This window comes from Scyliorhinus canicula, chromosome 14, assembly GCF_902713615.1.
Source record: "Scyliorhinus canicula chromosome 14, sScyCan1.1, whole genome shotgun sequence".
NCBI lineage: Eukaryota > Metazoa > Chordata > Chondrichthyes > Carcharhiniformes > Scyliorhinidae > Scyliorhinus > Scyliorhinus canicula.
In genome coordinates this window covers 84,692,286-84,709,584 of record NC_052159.1, presented here as the reverse complement: position 1 = coordinate 84,709,584, position 17,299 = coordinate 84,692,286, and the positions used below count along the sequence as shown (strand labels likewise).

The 17,299-nt window shown below is 43.5% G+C and overlaps 1 protein-coding gene and 1 pseudogene across 4 annotated transcripts in view; one reads left to right on the top strand and one right to left on the bottom strand.

The window, feature by feature from the left end:
* The first annotated feature begins 6,135 nt into the window (after window positions 1-6,135).
* Window positions 6,136-6,341, top strand: LOC119977920 (annotated as a pseudogene).
* A 4,997-nt stretch (window positions 6,342-11,338) lies between these two features.
* LOC119977907 (coiled-coil domain-containing protein 81-like) overlaps window positions 11,339-17,299 on the bottom strand; it is a 233,297-nt gene continuing 227,336 nt past the window's right edge. For all 4 annotated transcript variants that reach the window (XM_038819217.1, XM_038819218.1, XM_038819215.1 and 1 more), the window contains one exon: window positions 11,339-11,693. In XM_038819217.1, coding sequence (XP_038675145.1) covers window positions 11,564-11,693 — 130 coding nt within the window. In that variant the 3' untranslated portion in view covers window positions 11,339-11,563. The remainder of the gene's footprint in view (window positions 11,694-17,299) is intronic.

Genomic DNA, 17,299 nt, shown 5'->3' with positions numbered 1-17,299 from the left:
TATCATACCCATTTATTTCTAATTGTACTAGGAATTCATCTATCTTGTTATAAATGTGTGTATTCTTTCATATTTTAAAAATATATATTTTATTCCAAACACACAGAAACAGTCAAATGGCACAGAATAAACAAAGTACATATAGTTTGTTTGATTCCCCCCTCCCCGGCGATGAACAATTCCTCAAACGTGGATAGAAACAGTCTGCAACACATGTTAAATCCCTCCTCCGACCCCCTGAGGGCGAACTTAATCGTCTCCAGCCAAAGAAATTCAGACAGATCTCCCAACCATGCCGTGCCACCCGGCAGCACAACCAGCCTCCAACTCAATAGAACCCATTGTCGGCAATCATTGTTGTCCCCTTGTTCAAGAAGGGGAGTAGAGACAACCCCGGTAATTATAGACCAGTGAGCCTTACTTCTGTTGTGGGCAAAGTCTTGGAAAGGTTTATAAGAGATAGGATTTATAATCATCTAGAAAGGAATAATTTGATTAGGGATAGTCAACATGGTTTTGTGAAGGGTAGGTCGTGCCTCACAAACCTTATTGTGTTCTTTGAGAAGGTGACCAAACAGGTGGACGAGGGTAAAGCAGTTCATGTGGTGTATATGGATTTCAGTAAAGCGTTTGATAAGTTAGGCTATTGCAGAAAATACGGAGGCATGGGATTCAGGGTGATTTAGCAGTTTGGATCAGAAATTGGCTCGCTGTAAGAAGACAGAGGGTGGTGGTTGATGGGAAATGTTCAGCCTGGAGTTCAGTTACTAGTGGTGTACCACAAGGATCTGTTTTGGGGCCACTGCTGTTTGTCATTTTTATAAATGACCTGGAGGAGGGCGTTGAGGGATGGGTGAGTAAATTTGCAGATGACACTAAAGTTGGTGGAGTTGTGGACAGTGCGGAAGAATGTTGCAGGTTACAGAGGGACATAGATAAGCTGAAGAGCTGGGCAAATGGAGTTTAATGCAGAAAAGTGTGAGGTGACTCATTTTGGAAGGAATAACAGGGAGACAGAGTACTGGGCTAATGGTAAGATTCTTGGTAGTGTGGATGAGCGGAGAGATCTCGGTGTCCATGTACATAGATCCCTGAAAGTTGCCACCCAGGTTGATAGGGTTGTTAAAAAGGCGTAGGGTGTGTTAGCTTTTATTGGTAGCGGGATTGCGTTTCGGAGCCATGAGGTCATGTTGCAGTTGTACAAAACTCTGGTGCGGCCGCATTTGGAGTATTGCGTGCAGTTCTGGCCGCCGTATTATAGGAAGGATGTGGAAGCATTGGAAAGGGTGCAGAGGAGATTTACCAGGATGTTGCCTGGTATGGAGGGAAGATCTTATGAGGAAAGGCTGAGGGACTTAAGGCTGTTTTCGTTAGAGAGAAGAAGGTTAAGAGGTGACTTAATTGAGGCATACAAGATTATCAGAGGATTAGATAGGGTAGACAGTGAGAGCCTTTTTCCTCGGATGGTGATGTCTAGCACGAGGGGACATAGCTTTAAATTGAGGGGAGATAGATGTAGGACAGATGTCAGAGGTAGGTTCTTTACTCAGAGAGTAGGGCGTGGAATGCCCTGCCTGCAACAGTAGTGGACTCACCAACATTAAGGGCATTTAAATGGTCATTGGATAAACATATGGATGAAAAGGGAATAGTGTAGATGGGTTTTAGAGTGGTTTCACAGGTTGGTGCAACATCGAGGGCCGAAGGGCCTGTACTGTGCTGTAATGTTCTATGAGGCGAAGGCCAACACATCGGCTCCTTCCCATCCTACAGCCCCGGCACCTCCGACACTGCTGTCTACCAGTTGCAGCAATAGTGATGATGATGGTGAACCATGGAAGACAGATGGACATAGTTCGTTAGTTATCTATCCACATGTTCATTTTGTTAATGAACTATCTTACTAGTCAAAGAACTAGATGTTCTGTGTGCATCTTTACCAGGGCCAGAACACAGAACAAAACAGGATAAACAAGACTCTTCAAACTGAGCACTGTGCTACTTGCTCACAAACTTTAAAAATGGTAAGCTGTTCTCTTTAAACAACTAATTGAACATTTGCAGACAAGTTTATTATTGATTACAAATTTCAACATTTAAAAATAATTTTTCTCCTATCCAAGAGAAGTTTAAAAAAACCTCATGATGATCTCTTGGAGACCTAGTGTGCCAGAGAACACTAAACCTGTTCAAAGGTAGTGTGCCTCACAGCAGACCACTGTGCTTGTTATTTTCAGCATTCTCTGAAGAACTGGGGAAGAATTTAACATGTTTTCTGACCCCTGTCTCCAGGAGAGTCGAGGGGTACACGTCCTGATGTTTAACACTTGAGCAAGTCAATTGACCGGAGATGAGATATGCACCTCTCACTCAGGCAGAAGACCCCCTCAGAGATTTGCTGACCAATCATATTGGCCAGCAGTTTTGTAGTCCCAATGACACCAAAGGCATTAGTGGTCACTGCTGGGACTACAAGCAGTTCCAGGAGTCAAAAGTCCTAGAAACAGGCGGAGGAAAGTGCCAAGAAGGTGTGACAGCGGAGGTGGAAGTGGTGGTCCAGGGGATTGGAAGGTGGTTGGGAGTGTTGATAGATCGACCAAGGGAGGGAGCACTTAAGGGTGGGGGACAGGCCTTGGCTGGGGGGAGGGATGGGGGGGGGGGGGGGGCCCTCAGTAGGAAAATGGGGCTCTTGTGGAAGGTACTAACCCCTGTCTCCACTGGAGAATATTCTACCTCCTACATTTAGCTTTTGAAATGTTTCACTCTGTCTTCCACCCGATGGACAGGGTTACATGAAAATGTATCCCCATGGGATCCAATACCAGGACAGGGGAAATTTGAAACCACTCCGAAATCCTTGTTGGTCTGAGGCCAGTGTGCAAACTGAATTTGGCTGTAATTTTCACACAGACTTATAGCTAAAAGCTACAGAAATTACACTTTAATTTTGAAAATTGGGAGTTTTATTGCTTTTTCACAAACAAAACCAAAAATCAGGTACAGTAAAGCATTACAAAATACACACAAAATAATTATATGTTGAAAAATAATAAATCTTTGTCACACTGACTAATACCACTATTATAATGTAGACATAAATAATGTAACATGTTTTTCCAGAATATTGTACTTGAAGCAGTGTAATTTATTATTTGAAAAGTTGTATCAAGATGTATTTCTTCAGTGCAAATTCATAATACAATATATAGTTCTAGAAAACTCCTAATTTTATTTATATTAATAATATTTCCAGAGAAGCTATTTATTTTATATTTTGTGTTGCATTGCTTTCTGCCATTTAAGATGGTTTCTCACCCATCATTTCACCAAAATCATTAATAAAGCTAAAATAATCTTTGCAGCATGAACCTGGGAAAGATAGGGCAGGATTAGTAACCTGAAAGTAACCCTTGGCTAGTGTCTTCAACTGTTTCAAGTATAGGGAATCCTAAAGTACTGATTTATTGTCAAAACAACAGAACAACTCCTCCAAAGCAATATATTGGGCGCGATTTAGCAGCATCGATGCGCCTGACTTGGTGTCAGGACAAGGTTTAACGAAATCTCACGGAATGCCCCGGTCTGGTTCTCGCCTTTACTGGCCAGGATCCAAATGTGCATACTTAAATGAGCCATTAGGTTTATACCTGTTTGTGGGATTCTCCCGGCGCCCCGGTCCTAACAGCCCTGTCTTGTTATATCTGGGAGACCTTGTCACGGGGCCTTTTCGTACTGGCACTTGGCCGGTTTCCCAGCCCATTAGAGGACCCCAGATAGTCGGGCACAGGGCTAGCTGGCAACCTGGCACTCCCTCGGGCATCCTGCCACTGCCAGGCTGGATGTGCCAGGGCGCCCGGGTGCTAGGTTGGCATTGACAGAGATCAAGCCCAGGGGGCCTTACCAGGTTGAGGGAGTGAGGAGTGTTCCCTTGGGCCTCCCCTTGGATGAAATAGGCTTTTGAAAATGAGGGATGCAGAAGAGGGGGGAGATCAGGACAGCCTTCCAAAATGCGCCCCGATCTGCAAGGAGCCTTTTCTGCTGAGCTTGCCAGCAGGAAATGACTCATGTGTGCCCTCGGTGGAGAGAAACTCCTCTTGCCAAGAAAACGGCAAAATGCTGTTGAATAACCGGTGTTTCTTGGTGCTGCAGCCGTCGAGAAACGTGCTCAAAATCGGCCATCAATTTTTTTTCTGTTGAATCGCGCCCATTGTATTCCTTTTATAATTGCTGAAGAATGGTGACAAAATATGCTCTCCACACCCTGCACAAAGTCACAGCTGTAGTTCTGAAAATGTCTATATCCTCGGGAATGTGTAGTGTTCTATCCTCATTGCTGACAGTTCTAGTGAGCTGCTGAACTGAACATGTAATTTTATAAACTATACAAATGAAAGTTAGGGAAGTGGTTTGTGTATACTTTCATCATTCCTCCTGGCCCCCCAAAAAACAATCCTGACTCTACCTTAGCCTCCCTCAGGATCTCACCCGTTGACATTCCAGCAGCGGTGTTGCCAGGTTTTCCACCTCCCCTTACCAGTGTTTGGAATGTTAATTAGCCCTGAACTTGAAATTGTTTGAAGTTCATCTTCTCTGACAGATGTTTTCAAAGAGTGATATGCTGGATAAAATTTAGATCTCTAACCAGAACAAACAACTAACAACAACTAGCATTTCTCCAACATCAATATGTTATAGATAATCTGAAAGGCACTTCATGGGGAATATTACTGAACAAATGTACATCAAGCTACATAATGAGATATTAGGACAGGTAGGTAAGCCAATCTAAAAGATGAGCAATGACTAAATCAGTGCAGCCTACTAACAAAAATGCATGTTACATGTTCTGTGCTATTCTTTGGACAATACAGTACTAACCAATAAGAGTTATAAAAGATTTCTATGAAGGTTCGTAACCATTTCTGCTTTAGATGTATACCAGGTTTTATTGTTATATTCATCTCCTTGCCTGTGCCAAAGATTGCTTAAAAGCCGGGTCGGAGAATCGCCGGGGGCGGCATGAATCCCGCCCCCGCCGGCTGCCGAATTCTCCGGCGCCGGTGATTTGGCGGGGGCGGGAATCACGCCGGTCAGCGGCCGCTCGCAGTGACCCCCCCCCCAGCAATTCTCCAACCCCGTGATGGGTCAAAGTCCCGCCCGTTCTATGCAGGTCCCACCGCCGTAAATTGGACTAGGTCCCTTACCGGCGGGACCTGGTGGCGCGGGCGGGCTCTGGGGTCCTGGGGGGGCCGCGGGGCAATCTGGCCCTGTGGAGTGCCCCCACGGTGGCCTGGCCCGCGATCGGGGCCCACTGATCCACGGGCAGGCCTGTGCCATGGGGGCACTCTTTTCCTACGCGCCGGCCGTGTAGGCCTCTGCGATGGCCTGCGCGAAGGTGAACCCCCCCGCACATGTGCGGGGATGACATCAGCAGCTACTGACGCTCCCACGCATGTGCGGACCCACGCCGGCCAGCGGAGTCCCTTCGGCCCCGGCTGGCGTGGCGCCAAAGGCCTTCCACCCCGGCGGGTGGGGAGCAAACCACTCCGGCGCCAGCCTAGCCCCTGAAGGTGCGGAATATTCCGCATCTTTGGGGCGGCCCAATGCCGGAGTGGTTTACGCCACTCCGTCCCGCCGGGTACGGGAGAATCCCGCCCCTCAAGAACGGTGATGTGCACTTAACTCTGATGTTTTATAAAAGTCATCCACTTGTTGATGGAATAATATAGTCCTGTTTTGTTTTGCGAATCCCTTTTTCTGAGTGCAATCCAAAGGTGAAGATGTACTATTTCCTGACTTCCGTCAGGCTTAAATTTATCAGCCATTCACTCAATCACAATTGTTTATAACTGCATGTTTTCAAAGGTGCTTTAGAGCTAATAGGCAGAAGAAAAAATGTATAGTTCTTTTCCCATCATTTCCTGTCTTCCCAAAGCAAGTTCATATCCCTGCAGAGCAGTATTTGCCTTGCTTACCTTAACACTATGTAAAAGTATGGCTCACTAAAAAGAAATCAAAAACAAATGTGGTATTACTGTTGTTTAACTTTGCACATATAGGACAGAATGTAATGGCAATGTTGCAGGACTCAGATGGCGGACCCGGAACTGTTGTCAATCAGGAGTGATGTGAATGATCACTTCTCGGCCTTTTGGCTAAGATCAAGTGTGGTATCTGCACTGCCTTTTGGCTCAGATCTGGTATGTCTCTCTTGTGGGGATCATGAATTGGATTCAATTTGAATTTGAATTGTTTTTTGGAGCAGGCAAGGAGCTGGATTAGGGGTTCGCACCTGTCCACACTCTGAGCCCTGGCTTTGTAACTCAGAAAAAGTAATTTTTAAAAAAGGAGTGACGTGAATGGCCAATTACCAAGATGGAAGCATGGGATCTATCCAAGTATGTGATGATGTGGGCAGAAAAGCACTGATTTCATCATCAGCTGATTTAAAACAGATATTGGTGCCATTTTTAAATGAGTCATGGGTGCAATGCCACAAGCGGGTCAATGGCCATCTCCATTCCATCAGGGTAAGTTGACTGCTCGCATCACTAGTGTCTTCAGTTGCAACACAGGATAGTTCACCATATGGTGAGAAGTTGCCCAGGCAGGCCCCGGTATTGGGCTGCACCAGCACCAACTGCCTGATTCTGCATTGACACATCTGGAAAATGGGATTCCTTCCATCTTTTGTTGGCAGTATCCTGCACATCCTGAGAGATTTGTGTAAAAAGGAGACATCCAAGAGGCCCCATCATGTGCCAAAGGGACGACTGCAGTAAATGTGATCAGCTGATCATTGAAGAGTGACTCTGGGTCCGCCATCATAGACCTGTGCTATGGCCATTAAATTCTGCCCTATATGTGCAAAGTTAAACAGCATTCACACCACATTTGTTTTTGTTATCTTTTTAGTGAGCCATATTTTACATAAGCTCATGGTAAGCCAGGTGAAGCAGTTCCTCATTCATGTTCTGATACCTGCAGAGGGGAGGCTCTCAAACTAGCAGGAACACAGGCTTAGCAATCGCAAAATGGTGCCACAAGTGAAGATGATGAGCTCATGTGTCCAACACTGAGCAAAGAAATAGTCACAGCAGGCATGGATGGGAGGAGGAACTATGCAGAATTTGTACCTAACTCGCATGATGGTTTCCACACTCTGGAAATACAGGCAGCAACTGAGACTGGGACACTGCTCTCTACCCCTGGGGAGGATGAGGATTCTCAGAGTGTGCACTGTCGTGTCATTCACCACCTTCCACCCCACCCCAATAATAACCAGCACAGAAACTCTCATTTTGGCAGGTTAGCATTCAGAATTACAAACTCTGAGCACATCACTGTCGTGCGTGAATAGCTGACAGAGACTATGATAGCTGAGCTACTGACAGACAGAGGACTGTGAGAGACCAGGCCAATGCTGAGGCCCATTATGCATTGAAAAGGAGGAGGATTGGCTACCAGCCGCATCTGGGGGTTCTCTCAGTGTTTCCAGGGGAAGACAGGTGTCCCTCCCCCCGCCCCTCCACGAGTGACCTGAGCACCTTGAGTAGCAACAGTGAGCAAGAGGGATCCTGAACCTGCACGGAGTCTCCTCAGCATCTTGCGCCCTAAAGAGGACAACTGCCAAAGTTATCCCATGCCACAAGACAGCTAAGACAGCAGCCTGCCTCCTCCTCAACTGCAAGTGCAGGGATTGCACCCCATAGAAGCTCATGGAGGTGTATTAAAAAGAACATGGGGACTCACCAAGGGGAGCATGAGTATTAAAAGTCTGTACATGTTAATGAATTACGGTATTGTGCTGTGCATGGACCCTTGGTTCGTAAACACCAAGTGTCACTGAGTGTTGAGGTTCTACCTGTCTCCAGTGTGACAAAGAATGAGTCTGACCACGTTGCTGCGTAACACTCCAAGCAGTTGGACTATGCCATATCTCTTATCGCTCATGCAAACATTTATGTCGAAAAACACTTTTTGAGTACAAGTTCCCCAGGCTGTAGTGGTCTGCATGTGACATCCTTGAGGCCCTGTGAGAAAAGGAGATGATAAATCCTATCAAATAGTTCCCTGAACAGACTATGAAATTCATTTGGCAGAATACCTAATCTCCAGAATCTTCAAATAAGCACCAAGGTGTAGCTTAGCTCGTTAACATAAAGGCACTCTCCGTCAGATTCTTCCTACATGGCTGGAAAATTATCTTGAGATGGTTGCGGTGGGAAGAGACTGTTGTCCACCTCCTTCTAGAAAGTGCCTTTGCAAAGAAAGTGTGGAGAGAGATGCAGGGTGGGATTCTCCGTCGACTGTGTTCCAGGTTGTGCCATGCTAGCCCCTCAACCGTTGCTGAATCGGTCCAGGTGCAGCGTCAGTTTTGCTGTCATAGAAGTCCACGAATACTGTCCCGGCATCAACACTTAGTCTCAGGAGCGGAGAATCCCACTGGCAGTGTTTTTTGTCAAGGTTCATTCTGGGCAGCTTTGTGACACAGGACTCTGTGCTCTATGGGTTGATCCCATGGATGCACAGAAGATAAACATCAACTGTAGCTGGAGGACCATCACCCAATGAAATAAGCTCTTTTGTCTGCCTGAAACTTGCTGGCCTTCAAGTGTAAAGAGTTGTCCATCATCGAGGGTTGCAGACTGGCACATCCCGAGGCCTAGAACTTTCATTCTGAGGGACTCATTAAAGCTTGGGGAAATCGCCGCGGAGGTGCAATGGGGAAGGTCTTTAGCCATAGTAAACTGAGGGGCTGGAAACTATGTAAAACCCCCCAGGCTGTATGTCTGACAAGGAACATACATATTAATATCAAGAGCAGTGAAATTGTATTGAGTGGAACATGTTGGACAGAGAAAAGCTGAATTATATTGTTCTTTCTGTAATTTCCAAGTCAAAATGTTTTGTAATGCACTTTTATAAATGTTATGAATTAAGTATATATTTGGGAAAAAATGTATTTATGTTTTGAGATGTATTTCATTGATGCAGTTTTTTTTGTCTTTTGGAATGTACAATTTGCATCCTCATTTGCCTGCCTGAAAGGGGAAGTTGGTGTCTGCTCATCTCCTCACACGTGGCAGTGCACATTGGAGGCTAGGAGCAAGTCGATGGTGAGTAATAAATGAGATGATGTAATGCCAACATGGTATATGGGCAAGCATTTTAAGGATATCATGGTTGCTGGAAGCCAGTGTGAATCATAAATCCTCCTTTGGTGTCTTTCAATGGCTCTGGTCTCTGGTATGGGGCTCATCATCCAGTGTGCCTGTTCTGCTCCCTCCTCCATACGCTCTTTATTAGATGACAAGTAAATCATCCAAATGATCTGGAAGAAAGGCCAACCTCTCTGCACTGCAAGCACAAAGATAACACAGGGAACTCTCACTAGGGCATACTGCTGAGCTCCACCAAATCAGTCCAACCAACAGAATCTCAATTTAGTAGGGCTAAAGCTTGCTTAATCATTGTTTGGGTCAACTCGTATTCCCTGGATGTAGTGCCAGGGTTCCTCAACTGCATTATCAGTCAAGCCTTAAGTGGACACTCTTCTGCGGATCCATTCCTATGAGACTTGGGAGTGTCATTGTACATAAGTGTCATGATGACTCCTGGGAAAATGGGTGCGTACACATATAGGATGTGCTTTCAGTGATCACAGACCACTTTCATATTAATGAAGGCCAAGGAAGCATTGTTTGCCACATGGGTGCAGTTGATTACACCTTGCACTTGGGGAAATCCTGCAATGGCCTCAAAGCCAATGGACCTCTCTGTCTATCAGAATTGATGTGGGAGCATAAAATCACCAGCCCTCTTGAACAATTCATTGGTCACCTTTTTAATGCAATGTTGAGCTGCTGCCTGGAAGACCTCATATATGGCCCCAAAGGATCCCTAATAGGAGGTGGATGTGTAAATGTTCAACACAGTGGTGAATTTCAGCACCACAGCATTTGGATGTCCACTGAGTCCAATGGGTTGGAGGACACCCTTCAGCATTGCACACAGGTTGTTGACAGCCATAGTCTTCTTTGGCCGGGGGCCGGTTAACTTACTTGGTTAGACAGCTAGTTCACGATCCAGAGTGAGGCCAGCAGCCTGGGTTCAATTCCTGTAGCAGCTCAAGGTATTCATGAAGGCCTGCCTTCTCAACCTTACTGCTAGCCTGAGGTGTGGTGATCCTCAGGTTAAACCACCACCAGTCAGCTCTCCCCCTCAAAGAGGAAAGCAACCTATGGTCATCTTGGACTATGGCGACTTTACCGTACCTCTTTGGCACTGGCACTCCAACATCTGGAGATAGTTCAGGTGAGTCCAGAAAACCCTGGATCATGTCTGGCTCCACTTTTGAATATGAACTTGCTGCCAGTCCATTTGACATCCTTCTGCTGTTTGCCCAGCTAGAGACTCTGGCACCTTGTCCACTATCCTACTTCACTGCTTCTCTGCTCATCTCCTCATATGTGGCAATGCACATTGGAAAGGCTAGGAGCTAGACAGTGGTGGGTAATAAGTAATGTCAACATGGAGTATTGGGCAGGCATTCAAGCGTGTTATGATTGCTGGAAGGGAGTGTGAATCAGAAGTGTTCCTTGCGTATCTCCCAATGGCTCAAGCCCCTGTACCAGAGACCAGGCTTCCATCACAGCACATCCCAGTACGATTCTACCACCCCTTGCCTCGTCTCCTACTTGTGCAACCCTTATTGAATTCCACCCGTACAAATTACAGATCTATAGCATCTATAAAGTGCACAGCTTTGTTTTGCTTACCTTTATTTATTCCATCTATAGTTCTTATCAATAGTTAACCTATATTTCTTTAATTTTTTAACCTTTCACTAAGTGATGTATTGATCTACATAAAGGTTTTACATCAGTAAAGGCTCAGGTGGAAGTTGTTTATAGAATGCCAAGCACTGGTTTTGTTTTTAGTGTACAGTGATTTGGTATGGAATGAATGCACCCTCCCATTTGCTAACTGAACCAAACCAGTCCAAGGTTTACTGCCCAAAGTCCAAATTTGACCTTAGCTACCTTTACTTTCCAAGTAAAACTGCTACATTTGGAGAGTATATTATTGGACTTGTCAGAACTAACATGAAAATTAATTTGAATGAGAGTTAGTCCAAATAGTTTCCATTAAGATTTCAGTGGCAACGCCAAGTCTTTTCAGCACAGATTGGATGCGACAGAAGACTGGAGCTGCTCTGTAAAAAGTTGAAGAAATCCGAATCCTTACTTCAGACCTGAAGATCCCAAAGGAAAATATTTTTAGGTCCAGTTTGCCTCAATGGGCTCAAGGGTACAAATGATTGCAGAAGTGCCGGTATTGCAATATGGATTTATTCTAAAATGGTCGAAAAGCTGCTTGATTAGACAAAACGTGATTAACAGTGCAATGTATACTCCCTTGCAAACAGCAGCTCCACTGTAATCTAAAGGAAATGTGCTAAGCCAGTTCACATCATTAATTCAGTTGCTGAGAAATGTGGGAATTTCCATGATTTGGATGGAATTTGACTGTCCATTGTTATTAAGAGTAAGTTAAATCATTAATTTGTTCCAGTTGTAATGAAAGAATTGCTCCAAATATTTGTCTGCCCACTGTTTGTTAAACGTCGTTTACACTGAAAACAACGGCGATATTTATTACATTGATCAAGTAGAAAAAGTCCTCCAGCCCTGTAAAGCAAATTAAAAATAGTTAGCATTGGCTTTGGCTTAATAAACAATTCTAGGTTCCTACAATACAGAATATCAAGTTGACCATCCCTCTAAATGAACTACTTTTTAAAAATCCCATTTTAAAATTTTACACAATTTTGTTCTGATAATTTTACTGACTCATGATGTATAAGAAATTGACAACTAATTTTTAATCTTTCCAAATTGACAGTTAGGAAAATACATATTTTAATTAGAAATTTAAGGGATGATTTTGAGCTCTCAAATGCAGGTGAATGGCACCCAGAAATGATAAGGATTGGCTTACAACACTAGTCCCTATCTTTCGTCCCAGGCTTACCCCTGGGCAGACTCAGGAACCATCATGGTAGGCTCCTCTAATATGCCAAATAGGGTACTCTGACATGCATAGGACTCTGTCACAAGGTTCATTGGGATGGGGTAGTGTGGGGGCGGGGGTCAATTGTGAGGGTTGGGGAGTCAATGTTGTACATCATTTAGAATATTCTATGAGCAAAACTTTTTCTGCCTCTACCTATCTGTTCACCGCACTATCACCCCCAACACATTATTGTTTCTTTAAGAACACAATAATGTGGATACCAATAACTCTCTCTTATGCACTTCTCTCCACACTCTATCATGCAATATCTCACTGATTTTAACTGTTCACTTTTCCCTCTCAATCCAGTTTTTCTGTTCTCTTGCATTTTTCTTTCCAATTGTGGTTCCTTTATGAACTCGTCTTTATGTCTTATTCTTTTTGTCCCAACTTGATTTTAGCTCCATTTTATCCAATTATTGAAGACAGCTTAGACAGTGCGAGTCTTGGATGAACTTTATTCTTACTGTAATCATGGCTCAGACTTTGAGGCACAAACATTAGTGAGACTATCATCACTTACCATTATTAAAGTCTACATAAAATGGTAATTCCTGACAGCCACACGTATTCAGTTAAATGCAGAAATCAGTAATATTTGCTGCCCGAGTTACCCTGCTCATCCAGATGTTTTGCAATACCAGTATCTCTCCAAAAGGCTCAGCATTGTATTACATAGACTGAAATGAAGTTGCTGTATTTCATGATGGATAGTCACTAAAATTACCAGAAAATTTTAGGGCTTGTTCATTGAAGTGTAAGTATGTTTTAGCGACCTGGTACGTTTCAATACTGCCAAACAATTACTTTGGCACTGCAACCTAATTTTTACAAGTGCGGAGGATCATTCATTCAGGGCCTAGTTATTGTTGAAGATTTTAAAACAAAAAAAATAGTCTTTTATTTTGTCACTTTTATCTCTCACTCTTAAGCCCATCTCTAGTTCACTATCTTTATTTCATTTTCTATATGAGATTGAAAATGAAATGAAAATGAAAATCGCTTATTGTCACGAGTAGGCTTCAAATGAAGTTACTGTGAAAAGCCCCTAGTCGCCACATTCCGGCGCCTGTTCGGGGAGGCTGTTACGGGAATCGAACCGTGCTGCTGGCTTGCCTTAGTCTGCTTTCAAAGCCAGCGATTAGCCCTGTGAGCTAAACAGCCCCAGATTTGGCATAGAATTAAATATTGCAACTTACACGTCACAGTTCAGATTCTGTGCCTGATTTGAAACTTGTTTGCATAAGGAGATGGACAATTGCTTCCCTATTCAACTGAAATCCTGATCCCTTTTATAGGGCACAATGCAAAAATTGTTTTCTAATCGCAACACCAATGACTTGCATATATATATTGCCTTTAATGTAAAATACGCCCAAGAGCATTGTAAAGCAAAGTTTGACAGAGTCAGATAAGACTATATTAGGCCAGATGGACAATAACTTGCTCAAAGAGATAGGTTTTAAAGAGTATTGTGAAGAAGGCAAAGTAGCAAAGCAGAGAGGTTTAGGGAGAAAATTACAGAGCTTAGAAAGAGATAGTGGGAATTATGCATTCTTAAGGATGGTGTGGGTATGTATTCAGAAGCTCTTCTTGGGGTCAAATTTCATTGGCATATTTCATTGGCACAATTGGTTTGTCAATGAAGGGTGAAGTTGCACATCAAGCTAATGAGAACCCCATTCTGCACTGGCAGTCTGGCATCTTATGGGACTCCACCCAGAAACCTCACAGTTGCCCCCAGTGCTGACCTCAGTATTCACCTCCTCCCACCCACATTTCAGCTCCCAATAAGGATGGTCACTTTCTCAGCAGTGATTTGAGCACAAACCCAGCAAGGAGGATGCAGGAAGTGATGCCTGCATGCCAGCTTCCAGACTTCCTTAAAGCAAAGGGCGCCCCAAAGTCAATGGAAGTTAAGGCCTAGACCTTTCCACCTGAGATTGAGTGACTGAACCCGAGCTGAGCTTATTTATGTCCTCCACATCCTCTCTGCTGCACCCTGAACAGTGAAGAGCCTGGAGAGCCGTGGCTGTCTGAGCGCTCACCTCCATTATCCCTCCCAGGGGTGAGGCCGTCAGATTCACGATTTTGTAGATCTGTTGTATATGACACCGCGCCCGGTGAATATTCCGTGAAGGGGAGGGGGGGCAGAGAAAGTGCTTGTTAATGATATGCTAATATTTAAATGAGGTTCCTGGGCTCCCACAGTGCGATTTTCAGTACTCAACTGCAGAAGGTGGGGTGAAAATTCCAAAAGCCAATCGTGCAGGAGAGAATTGTGTTTTTGATTCTCTCCAGATTTTGAACCCGCTCCAAGTTTTTCATGGATGGAGAATGTGGGCTCAAAATCGCCCTCTATGTTTCAACAGCAAGTTGCAGTACAATACTTGAGAAAAAGTATGTAGGCAGGTGCAAGTAAAGGCCAGCACTGCAGAATCATGGGATGTGGGAATAAAAATCACAGAATCATAGAATTATTATTGCACAGAAAAGGACCATTTGGTCCATTCTGTCTGCACCAGCTTTCCAAATGACTTAGTGCCATTCTCCTGCCTTTTCCCCGTACCCCTGCACATTGTTTCTATTCGGATAATTATCTAATGCTCTCTTGAATGCCTCAATTGAACCTGTCTTGAACACACTTCCAGGTAGTGCATTCCAGGCCTGAATCACTCATGTGAAAAAGTTTTTCCTCACATCACATTTGCTTCTTTTGTAAACCACTTTAAATCTGTCCCCTCTCTTTCTTGATCCTTTTACAGTTTCTCCTTATCTATTCTGTCGAGTCCCCTCATGATTTTGAACAACTCTAACATCTCCTCCAAACATCTCTTCTCTCCAAAGAAGGCAGTTCCAATCTCTCCAATCTAGCCTCATAATTGAAGTTTCTCATCCCTGGAATCATTCTTGTAAACCTTTTCTGCACTCTCTCCATCCTTTCTATAGTGTGGCATGCAGAATTGTGCACAATACTCTAGTTGAGGTCTAACTAGTATCTTGTATAAGTTCAGTATAACCACCTTGCTCTTGTGCTCTATGACGTATTAATGAAACCCAGAATACTATATGCATTATCATTGCTGTCACCACCTGTTCTACCAGTTTCAATGATCTCTACACATATAAACCCAGGTCCCTCCATTCCTGCACACCTTTAACAATTTTACCCCTTATTTCATTCTGTTTCTGTATGGTCTTTCTACCAAAATGCATAACCTCATGCTTCTCTGCACAGAACTTCATCTGCCATCATTCTGTCTACTCCACCAACTTGACTATCTCCTTTTGAAGGCCGACATTGTCCTTATCACAGTTTACAATACTTCCAAGTCTGCAAACTTTGAAATTGTCCCCTTCACACCAAGATCTAGATATAAAACATGACGTACCCATAAAAGTTTAAGGTAGTCAACTTAATTCTATTAGACGTTATAGGGATGAAACCCAAAATGCTAGGAAGGGCTCAACGGGTATCTGCACCTCTAACCCTGCTGGAGTAAACATGGTTAAAGGAGAGGGTTCCTGATCTCAATATGATTGATGAGTACCTGCATCATTACACGGTAGCACTGTGGTAGCACAGTTGCTTCATAGCTCCAAGTTTGATTCCTGGCTTGATTCCTGGCTTGGTCACTGTCTGTGTGGAGTCTGCACGTTCTCCCCATGTCTGCGTGGGTTTCGCCTCCACAATAATGTGCAGGGTAGGTGGATTGGCCACGCTAAATTGCCCCTTAATTGGAGAAAATTAATTGGATACTCAAAATTTATTTTTAAAAAGGAACCTGTCAGATGGGAAGACTGCATGTTCTGGTGTGGTGGTGGGCAGGGTCCTACTGTCAGAAATCTCCCAAAATGTGGACTTTCAGCTTCCTTGTTGGAAAGTCAAGAACATTTAGCAGCACAATAATGTTATGAGATCCATCAGCCACTACAGAGATGTCAAAACTCCTGTCACACCCACACAAACAAGGACAAGCAGAAAATGGCAAAGATGACCAGGCACTTCAATAACTCTCCTTCCAATCTAATGTAACAGTGCGCTGGAAGAGCCAGAGACGGTCCCTATATATGTTATGTCTTCTATTTCCCAACATGATAGCAGCAGGTGCCTGGAAGACCCAAACATTTTAAACAGATCTAGTATTCAATTGAAGTGGGAAAATCAACCCAAATTAATGTCAGAGAGAGAGACAGAAAACTGACTAAATCTTGCAAAGACAAAATGGCCACTGCCACAGCAATGAATTCACAACTACAGCCCATAATGAATTGGGGTGCTGATGAAGTCATAGAAGCATTTGAGAAGTTTAAACAAAAAATCCAGATTGACATTCAGCAGCTTTCTACATGGTACCAGCGAAGAAGAAAAAAGTCAGCCACATCCTTTTGTGAGCATGGGAGAAAGGAGGGTGAGAGACTTAAATAAAAGCAAATTACTGCGGATGCTGGAATCTGAAGGTGAGAGATTTTCTGATGATGACAATAAAAATCCATACAAAAGTTTTGAAAACATCAGCGCACATCTCCAAAGTCAAATCATTGGATCACTGATATGGGTTTCAAAGCCTGCGAAAGAAATCATGTGAGCTGGTAAACAATTTTTAATAATATTGAAAAATGTAGCCAGAAAATATAAATTCAAAGAATTAGAAGAAAAGCTTTTAGATCAACTTATCTGGGGCTTTGCACACCCTGAACTACAAAATGATTTGATTGGAAAGGACAAGTTTTCATGACAAAGAAAGAAGATGGTAAATGAGTTATCTGAGACAGAGCGAATAAGAAAAAAAAGAAATGAAAATCCAAACTCTGGAAGATTATGATGATGAATTTAAGAACATAAGAGACATAGGAACCAAACATGGATGCTGGATGCAACAAGTAGAGAACAGAAATTCTCACAATCATTCAGATCATGAAGAAGGTGAGAAATAAATCCAGAAGCAGAACACTAAAGTTAAAAAGTAATATTGGAGCACATCAACCCACTCAGTCTATACCAATAGGTCTTTCCTGAAAATTTAGAAGAAAATAGGTACCCAAGAAAAGCTGCTCTGAATAAGCAACATGATGCTAAAGCATATGAGGGACTGAGATTCAAGAGAACAGTCCAAATCAGAGGGACATACAAATGTTAACTATTTGTTCTATAGCACTGAAACAGATGGTCCTGCATAAGCAGTTATGAAGAGGTGCAGGTTATCTTTGTAAACCATGG